The sequence below is a fragment of the Lepidochelys kempii genome, chromosome 11 (genome assembly GCF_965140265.1).
Source record: "Lepidochelys kempii isolate rLepKem1 chromosome 11, rLepKem1.hap2, whole genome shotgun sequence".
Taxonomy (NCBI): domain Eukaryota; kingdom Metazoa; phylum Chordata; order Testudines; family Cheloniidae; genus Lepidochelys; species Lepidochelys kempii.
Window position 1 is genome coordinate 2,112,233 of NC_133266.1, and position 9,276 is coordinate 2,121,508.

The 9,276-nt window shown below is 56.2% G+C and overlaps 1 protein-coding gene across 5 annotated transcripts; it reads left to right on the plus strand.

The window, feature by feature from the left end:
• Positions 1-48: 48 nt before the first annotated feature.
• On the plus strand, positions 49-9,002 carry RNF25 (ring finger protein 25). Of its 5 annotated transcripts, none has more exons than XM_073304912.1 (10): positions 49-112; positions 2,019-2,093; positions 2,692-2,794; positions 2,898-2,965; positions 5,185-5,254; positions 5,418-5,489; positions 5,730-5,870; positions 6,464-6,553; positions 7,652-7,786; positions 8,229-9,002. In XM_073304912.1, the coding sequence occupies exons 1-10, from the start codon at positions 66-68 to the stop codon at positions 8,988-8,990; spliced, it is 1,563 nt and encodes a 520-aa protein (XP_073161013.1). In that variant the 5' UTR covers positions 49-65; the 3' UTR covers positions 8,991-9,002. The 5 variants fall into 5 exon arrangements, with proteins under 5 accessions (XP_073161013.1, XP_073161015.1, XP_073161016.1 ...); XM_073304915.1 differs by having other exon boundaries at positions 94-112; positions 2,019-2,112; XM_073304914.1 differs by lacking the exon at positions 6,464-6,553.
• The last annotated feature ends 274 nt before the right edge of the window (positions 9,003-9,276 follow it).

A 9,276-nucleotide genomic window follows, 5' to 3' on the forward strand; every position in this document is an offset into this window, starting at 1 on the left:
GCCCGCCGGGGCTGCCCTTCCGCCGGGGCCTCCGCGCACTTCCGCTTCCGGGGCAGGCGGGGCAGATGGCGGCGGCCAGCGAAAGAGAGGAGGAGGCGGCGGCGGCCGACTGGTAACCATGGCGATGGGCGCGGGCCGAGACGGGGGGGACCCGGGCTCCCCCCGTCTCTAGCCCCCTCCCCCTACGGGGCCCCGGGCCTCAGCCCGCTGCCAGGCTGCCCCGCCCTTTCGCGGAGCCCCCCAGCGAGCCCGATCCCCTGCGCCCCCCCCATTTCCTCCTGCAGCCACTCCCCGGCCTCGCCCCCCCCCGCCCCGGGCCTTCCCCGGCTGCCTCCCCCCGGGCCCTCCCCCCCGGGCCTTCCCCCCCCCCCCGCTGCCCTGGCCGCGCCCTCCCCCCCGGGCCTTCCCCCCCCCCGCTGCCCTGGCCGCGCCCCTCCCCCCCGGGCCTTCCCCCCCCCCCCGCTGCCCTGGCCGCGCCCTCCCCCCCGGGCCTTCCCCCCCCCCCCGCTGCCCTGGCCGCGCCCCCCCCCCCGGGCCTTCCCCGGCTGCCTCCCCCCGGGCCCTCCCCCCCGGGCCTTCCCCCCCCCCCGCTGCCCTGGCCGCGCCCCCCCCCCCCCGCTGCCCTGGCTGTGCCACTTCCAACCCCCCCTCCGCCCCCGCTGCCCCTGTTGTGCCACGTCCCAGCTTTGCAGACTGGCGCTTCGGTTGGGTTGTTGCCTCCCTGGATCCCTTCCCTCCTTCGCGGCCAGGGTGCAGTTTGCTGGGATGCGATTACACATTCTGGCTTCCAGAGACGAAAGGCACTTTAAAAATGTGGTCTCCTAATTTGCCTGTTCTTGTGAGATGGGTGCAGGGGCTATAATCTCCGAGTGATCTGGGACGGCAGCACAGTGCCCTGCATGCAGCAACTTGAGCGGCTCCCCTCGGAGACCCCTTCCTGGGTATTGGATCACCAGAGCTTTCTTGGCAGCCTCCCATCTGAATAATGACCTGGCCCCAGCCTCCTTAATTCCAGATGTGAGGTGGTCCTAGCTGGAGATAATGCAGCCACAGGAGAAGAATGAAACAGCTATGTCTATAGAGATCCTGTCAACTGAAATTTGCCCCAAACTTTAAACGTAAAGCAAAAAGATAGTTCTTAAAATTTTCAAATACATCTGTTATTTTTAAACAAATAAACATGCTTGTGCTTTGTTTGCGACTCTGATGTTACAGTTTAGAGTCTGACATGGAAACATAGCTGAATCAAATGTTAGATTTGAGAGTCCTGTAAAGAAAATTCAATAAAAAAAGAAATTTTCAAAATTCCCTCACTTTTAATAATCTGATAAATAAATGGCAGGTTTCAGAGTAACAGCCGTGTTCGTCTGTATTTATCAAAAAGAAAAGGAGTACTTGTGGCACCTTAGAGACTAACCAGTTTATTTGAGCATGAGCTTTCGTGAGCTACAGCTCACTTCATCGGATGCATATGCATCCGATGAAGTGAGCTGTAGCTCACGAAAGCTCATGCTCAAATAAACTGGTTAGTCTCTAAGGTGCCACAAGTACTCCTTTTCTTTTTGATAAATAAATGTTTGTAATTTATCTATCATGTGCATTACTGTAGTTGCGAAACAAGAAAGAGACCTTACCCCTTGAAGAGTTTGCTAACTAAATGGGGAACACCGACAAAGGAAGGAGAGAAGACAGGCCCAGACAAGGGAAGTAACTTGCCAAAGGTCACACAACTGGTCAGTGGCAGAATCAGGAATAGAACACAGGTTTTCTGAGTCCTAGCCTGTTGTTCTTTCCACTAGACCCTGCTGCCTTCCACATCATGTTTACCTGGACAGTGTCTCTTTAAAACAAATTTCCACAGTATTATTTCTATGCGTAAATTGGGAGTTTGGGAGATGCTTCTGCTGTATAAGGTCCTAAGCAGATCTGTGCATTGCTCAGGGAGGAAGAGGAGGAGGAGGGAGTCATGAATGAACGAGGGAGAGCAGCTCTGTGTGATGTCCCTTCTCTGTTCTCAGGGCTTTGCCATCAGAAGTGGAGGTCTTGGAGTCCATATACCTGGACGAGCTGCAGGTGTCTCGAGGAAATGGCAGGTATTTGTGCTATTACCAGGTATCACTGATTCTGAGGGGTGAGATTTTACCATTTTGGTGTATGTTTATCTCAGAAGTCTGATCTCAGAGCAGTGGTACTGGGAGCAATCCTTGGACTGGCTTGTGTACACAGATGTTACGGGTGTCCAACTGTGGATTCTGCACTTGGGATTCAAAGCCCTGGTGAGCTGAGAATAAGGTTCCAATGGTTGTGTCCAGATTGAATGTTCACTGAGAGGGGGTTCTGCTGTCTTTAGTCCTATGCTGGCGCACTGAGCTCCCTGGCTCGTACCTGAGCTACTGCCAATCTCCGCCCTCGTTCCTAGCAGCTCCTTTTCCTGAGCTCTTAGTGCACTTTGGCCCCATCCCAATGAGCGGTTCCCCTGCTGGGGCGGGGCAGGCACGCTCAGCCTGATGGTCTCCTCTCTGCTGCACTCCATGCACGGTAGTCACTTTTCAGCCCCATGGGGCTTGCCTGGAAGGTTTGTGCTGCTGTGGCAATATGCAGCCCACGTCCCCCTCGCTGCACCGTCTATGCCTCATTAATATTCCTCACGTGATAGCTGGACGCTTCCCCTCAGCCTCCATGCCCCCACAGGTCAGCGCCCTGGGAAATCTGCATTACCCTTCACCCTGCGACCGCGGAGGATCAGGACTCTCAGTACGTCTGCTTCACACTTGTGCTCTCTGTGCCCCCACAGGTAAGGTCACAGTGCCTGACCCCCAGGAGCGCAGCCACGCTTCACAGGGAGGGGCAGGGCAGGACTTTGGGCCCCATTCATCCCTGGATTTGTTTCTTTCTAGTATCCCAATGAAGTGCCGAAAATCTCGATCCGGAATCCGCGGGGGCTGTCAGATGAGCAGATCCAGAAGTGAGTGCTAGGGAAGGGGTTTCCACCTGCCCTCGAGACACAGGAGGGAGGAAACTTCCCACATTCCAGCTGGGGGTGGGAAACATAAATACCCCCTTTTCCCTCAGATACATGGAATCGCTCTGTCTGTCATCCAGAGCTGCATCGGCCTGGATAGAAAATAAATAAAGGCCACTGAACTGTCCTGCTTCTGTGCACGACCAGCCGCCAGCTGCCTGGGGCTAGGAAGAAAATTCCACCCATTATTCCATCATTGTCCCCTAGGGGAATCTCTTGCATCTTCTGAAGCAACTGGCCTTGTCCTTGTCCAGTCCAGCAGCTCCTGTGTCCTTCCCTCCCCGGTCCCAGATGGTTGTGCACAGGTGTGGTGAGATTTGGATAGTCTTTTGCTGCCAGAACAAGGCTCAAAGAATCAATCCTGAAGCACTTACATGAGAGGAAAGTGATCAGGAACAGTCAGCATGGATTCACCAAGGGAAGGTCATGCCTGACTAATCTAATGGCTTTCTATGATGAGATTACTGGTTCTGTGGATGAAGGGAAAGCAGTGGATGTATTGTTTCTTGACTTTAGCAAAGCTTTTGACACTGTCTCCCACAGTATTCTTGTCAGCAAGTTAAAGAAGTATGGGCTGGATGAATGCACTATAAGGTGGGTAGAAAGTTGGCTAGATTGTCGGGCTCAACGGGTAGTGATCAATGGCTCCATGTCTAGTTGGCAGCTGGTGTAAAGTGGAGTGCCCCAGGGGTCGGTCCTGGGGCCGGTTTTGTTCAATATCTTCATAAATGATCTGGAGGATGGTGTGGATTGCACTCTCAGCAAATTTGCGGATGATACTAAACTGGGAGGAGTGGTAGATACGCTGGAGGGCTGGGATAGGATACAGAGGGACCTAGACAAATTGGAGGATTGGGCCAAAAGAAATCTGATGAGGTTCAATAAGGATAAGTGCAGGGTCCTGCACTTAGGACGGAAGAACCCAATGCACCGCTACAGACTAGGGACCGAATGGCTAGGCAGCAGTTCTGCGGAAAAGGACCTAGGGGTGACAGTGGACGAGAAGCTGGCTATGAGTCAGCAGTGTGCCCTTGTTGCCAAGAAGGCCAATGGCATTTTGGGATGTATAAGTAGGGGCATAGCCAGCAGATCGAGGGATGTGATCGTCCCCCTCTATTCGACATTGGTGAGGCCTCATCTGGAGTACTGTGTCCAGTTTTGGGCCCCACACTACAAGAAGGATGTGGATAAATTGGAAAGAGTCCAGCGAAGGGCAACAAAAATGATTAGGGGTCTGGAACACATGACTTATGAGGAGAGGCTGAGGGAGCTGGGATTGTTTAGCCTGCAGAAGAGAAGAATGAGGGGGATTTGATAGCTGCTTTCAACTACCTGAGAGGTGGTTCCAGAGAGGATGGTTCTAGACTATTCTCAGTGGTAGAAGAGGACAGGACGAGGAGTAATGGTCTCAAGTTGCGGTGGGGGAGGTTTAGGTTGGATATTAGGAAAAACATTTTCACTAGGAGGGTGGTGAAGCACTGGAATGCGTTACCTAGGGAGGTGGTAGAATCTCCTTCCTTAAAAGTTTTTAAGGTCAGGCTTGACAAAGCCCTGGCTGGGATGATTTAATTGGGATTGGTCCTGCTTTGAGCAGGGGGTTGGACTAGATGACCTCCTGAGGTCCCTTCCAACCCTGATATTCTGTGATTCAGATCCCACTGAATCTAACCCTGGGTGTTTGGCCTGGTTTTAGTCTCTCTGCCTTGTCACCAGTGAATGCAGCGGAAGTTGGGTTAGCGGCAGACTTGGTGGGACTAAAATGTTGACCGGGTTAGCTCGTCACAGGCAGGCTGTGTTGAGTAGAGAATCTTCCCTGGTGTCGGCCTTGGCGAAGGGCATGTGTGTACCAAAGAATCCAGGCAGTAGGTAGGAGCCAAAAGCCTGGTGCCTCAGACCTGTTCTAATGGGACTCCTCTTCCTCTGCCCGCCCCCCCCATCACCAGGGGGGATGGGTAGGTGAGAGGGGGAAGGGTCTGAGCACGTTAACCACATTGGAGCACATGGTTTCTATACCCAACTTGGCACTGCTATTGACCAATCCAGTGGCTGTCTCAGCCACCTCACCCACTGTATGATAGCGGCTGTTCCCGTCTTAATGCTGCAGTTCACGAGGAGTTAGCACATCCCCTCCTTAGTCACGGGTTTCTGCCTCTTCGTTCCAGGATTTCCCAGACCTTGGGACAAGTTGCGGGGGCTGGGCTCGGGACAGCCGTGCTGTATGAACTGATTGAGGTAAGAGAGATGGGGAGGCCTGGGGTGGGCTGGGCGTGGTGCTAGATACAGGCCAATATTGACACACGCTCGCCTGGTCTCTGCATGTGGGTTGGTTGGGTCAGAGCCTACACCCACCTGGTGCTTTGGGTGCGTAAAGTGTTTGTTCTCCCTCTTTCTATAGAAAGGGAAGGAAATTCTCACCGACAACAACATTCCTCATGGCCAGTGCGTGATCTGTCTCTATGGCTTCCAGGTAGGAATCCCTGCAATCAGTGTGTGGCCCTGCGGTCTCCTAGGGAGAGAAATGGGGTGCATTGAGGGAGGGACTGGCAGCCTGTAGCCCAGGGCTGATGGAGGGGAGGGCCCTGGGAGCAGATGTATCTGAATCAGACCCAGCTGAGGGTGGAGCATTAGTGGAAGGCCCTCTCACCAGGGGAGGGCACTGTGGGGCACACACAGGGCTCCTTCCAAATGGCCTCATCTCGTTGTACAGGAGAGAGAAGCGTTCACAAAGACTCAGTGCTACCACTATTTCCACTCTCACTGCCTGGCTCGCTACGCCCAGCACATGGAGGAGGAAATTCATGTGCAGCAGGAAGAGAGAGAGCAGCACCTGGTACCTCCTTCGAAGAAGGTAAGAGGGCCTGGGCCTCTCCCAGGTGTCACATAGAGGAGGCCTTGCTCTCCCAGGCCAGTCACACAAAGTGTGGACTAAATAGCACCAGTGCCCAGAAAACAGGTCCAAGACCCCTCACAGCCAGTGTCCTGAGAACAGCCCCCGCTGTCAAGCTAGGGCCATCTCAGCCAACACACATTGCCCAGTAGTGTCTGCGAGGAGAGACAGTCCCTCGGGTACGGGCAACCTGAGCCATTTAAGGCTTTATTGGTTATAACCAGCTCCTTTAAAGTTATTAATCAGCTGTTAGACTACAACTCCCAGCATGCCCTGGTGGCATAAATTGACCAAACTACCAGCCAGCCAAACCAGGAATCCCCCGGTGCATTTGGCGTGGGAATTAAAACACTCAGCAAGGCTATTGCAGTGCTGCAAAAGCCATATGAGCACTAAAGCTAAGGATAGACAGCTGGGCAGCCAGGCATCCTCTGCCCCACTAGAGCAGTGCCTGGGGAAGCCTGGGACTCAAAGAACCTGGGGGTTCATTTCCTGGAGGGGCAGGGGGAGTTAGTGTGATGGGGCTGTGTGCCAGCTCTCTCTTCTCCCTGCAGGGAGTCGGAGTGCAGTGCCCCGTCTGCCGGGAAACACTAATCTACGACCTCTCCGCTCTGCGGGCAGCGCCCCCCCCTCAGCACCCGGTGGTAAGAAGTCCCTAGCTGGAACCCCACCCACAGATCTGGGAGGGAGTGTTTGGGGGGTCCCTGAGGCACACTTCAAGGGCCTCCCCAAGCACTCGCACGCCCCAGGGCTTCTGGCTGCTTCTGCTGGGTATTTGCTAGAACTTGGCAGATACTCACTGTTCACGTTAACATTTGGCCTTAAATGCATCCACCTCATAGCAACTGGACAGTCCTAATGTAAACTCTTCCCCTTTCCCGCCGAGTGCAGCCCCCATCTTCCTTGGGCTGGGAATGGACAGAGAGGCGTGCCCAGCCGCATCCCATGGTTACTGTTTGCTTTTCTGATGTAGCCAGGTGACCTGCCTCTGGGAGGGGAACAAGTCCGCTTGTGTCTGATGGGTATAAACACCCTGGAGAGGGAAGGGTGCTGCTGTCCCTGGGGAGAGGACGAGGCTGGGGCCCTGCCCCAAAGAGCCTCCGGCCCATCCAAACTGCAGGGTTAATGGGATGGGAGTAAGCCAAGGAAACGTGGCTCAATTTCGGGAATCTTCCTGCACTCACTAGAGCCTTCTCCCAAGGGGCGGGACGGAGGTCCTGTCGCTTCAGTAAGTTAAGATCCAACAGGCCAAAGCCCTAGAGCACAAATTGGAGGAAGTGATCCTGCCCTGGCTCTGGGGGATGGGACAGATGGGCCACTCGGGCTTTTGCTGCTCTGATTTCTAGGCTGCACTTAGAAAGAATTGCAGCTTCCCTTCAGTAAGTCTCTAATTCTTGTTGGCTCATGTAGACTCTGACGGCTCTCCAGGCCCCTCGCAGGGACACAGGCGTGACCGGACTGCGGTTCAGCTGGTCCAGTCTGCTGTCTCTGCCTGTGGCTACCCTGTGTCCGACTAACACAGAGGAGGCCAATGCCAGTTGCTGCAGGGGAGCACGCGTGGGTCACTAGGCTGCTGGCTCGGGACAGAGGGAGACCTGGGCTCCCAGGTCTAGCTGAATGCCCCGGTCAGTAGCCTTGCAGGCGTGTGGGTTGGGTGATTTACCCATCTGGGAGCAGCCGCTCTGCCAGGCTGGATATTGACAGAGCTCAGCACTAACGCACCCGACCCCTCTCTCCCCCAGGAGCCATACAGGCCTGATGCAAAGGCGCTACAGACCCGAGAGGAACTGCAGATAATCTACCAAAGGCAGCAACAGAAGGGCGGGATCATTGACCCCGAGGCAGAGAGAAACCGCTACTTCATCACCCTCCAGGCGGTACGTGGCTCCTCAGGGCCGGACATTGCCGGGAGCTCTCCAGTGCTGCCCTGATGTGGTGCAGGAGCGGCTCTGGGCTGCGGGCTCTGGTCGCGTGTGCAGGGAATGGGGCGCAGGGCTCTGCTGTTCCTGCCTTCCGGAGCTCCTGCTCGCTATGGGGGCACGGCAGGATCCTTTGCCTGCTGCCGTGTGATGTTCCAGCATGCCAGAGAGCGGTCGGGGGGGGTGGGTTTCAGGTCCCAGATTGTGACTGGGGGCGGGTGACCCGGCGCAGAGGAGCGACCAAGGGCTGCCTGGTGCTGGGACTGTAGTGGGTGTGGGATGTGCTTGTGGCAGCCGGGCCTGGGGCAGCAGCCCCGGGGCCTTTCCCTAAAGAAAAGCAGGAGTCAGGAGGCCTGACAGGCCAGGCCCTCTCCTCACCATTGGCTCTTTTCTCTCTCAGCCTCCAGCGGCTGCTGATCCTGGCCACGGAGCCGCCGCTGAGCTGCTGACTCCTGAAAATGCCATGGCTGCCACTGGGCAGCTCTGCCAACCACCGGCCCCAGAACGTGCTGCGGAGCCTGCCAGCCATCCCCGAGCTCTAGCTCTGGGGGGAGAACCCGGGCAGCTGGCAAAAGCGTCTGTCCCCCTGGAGCACCAGAGCAAGAGAGAGAGGCACCGAGGGGAGAGGCCGGGATTCCGAGGCCAGGGCAGGCAGCCGTACAGCAACCCACAAGCAGCAGCTACGGAAACTTACCGCTTTCTCCGTGGCTCTGGGGGACCCGGCGGTTTCGACTGGAGACCCGAACGGAGGGAGGACAGGAGCCAGAGACCCAGTGTGGGATATAGCCAGGAGTTCCCTAAGCCACACGGCAGAGGCAGAGTGGCTACCTTTGTTGGTAGGAAAGAGTCGGGCCCTGATGGCATCTTGCCCGGGAGAGGGGCACTGGACTTGAAAGAGGAGCATCCCGCTGTGGGGAGTTGGACGCCGGAGCAGGGAGCTGAGACCCAGAGCAGGGAGAAGGAAAACCGGGCACTAAACCAGCGTGACCCCAGGAGCCCCAACAGCTGGCAGGGCCATCACAGAACCTGGGACTGTGGGAGATGGGAGAAATCCCGGGGCAAGGAGCGTAGTTCCTATCCCAGGATGCCACAGGGGCGAGGGGCATTCATGCCCAGTGCAAGGAGAGACCCCCATGGCCAAGTGAAGGAGGATGGCTCCTAGCAGGGTGGGGGGGCAGGGGCTGGTGCGGGGGGGGCCTTTCCTGGGGAGAACAATAAAGAGTCTGTTGGAATATCAGCTGTCTGCCTCCGTATCCCAGGAGACGGGCCAGCCCAGATCTCTCCGTGGGTGTGGGTGGCTGGCACAGGACACCTCTTCGTGGGTAAAACACTTTCTGGAGAGGAACACAGTGAGGGTGTGATGAGCTGGGCACGTGGTGGGGGTGGGGGAAGTGGACTCACATCTTAGTAAACCAGCGGCAGGTGTGGTTACTAATGGCTGCGTTGCA

Coding starts and splice junctions, on each gene's coding strand:
- RNF25 (XM_073304912.1), top strand. CDS start 66: ATGGCGGCGGCCAGCGAAAGAGAGGAGGAGGCGGCGGCGGCCGACTG. Junction 2,094..2,691: donor GTGTCTCGAGGAAATGGCAG/GTATTTGTGCTA, acceptor ATGCCCCCACAG/GTCAGCGCCCTGGGAAATCT. Junction 5,871..6,463: donor TGGTACCTCCTTCGAAGAAG/GTAAGAGGGCCT, acceptor TTCTCCCTGCAG/GGAGTCGGAGTGCAGTGCCC.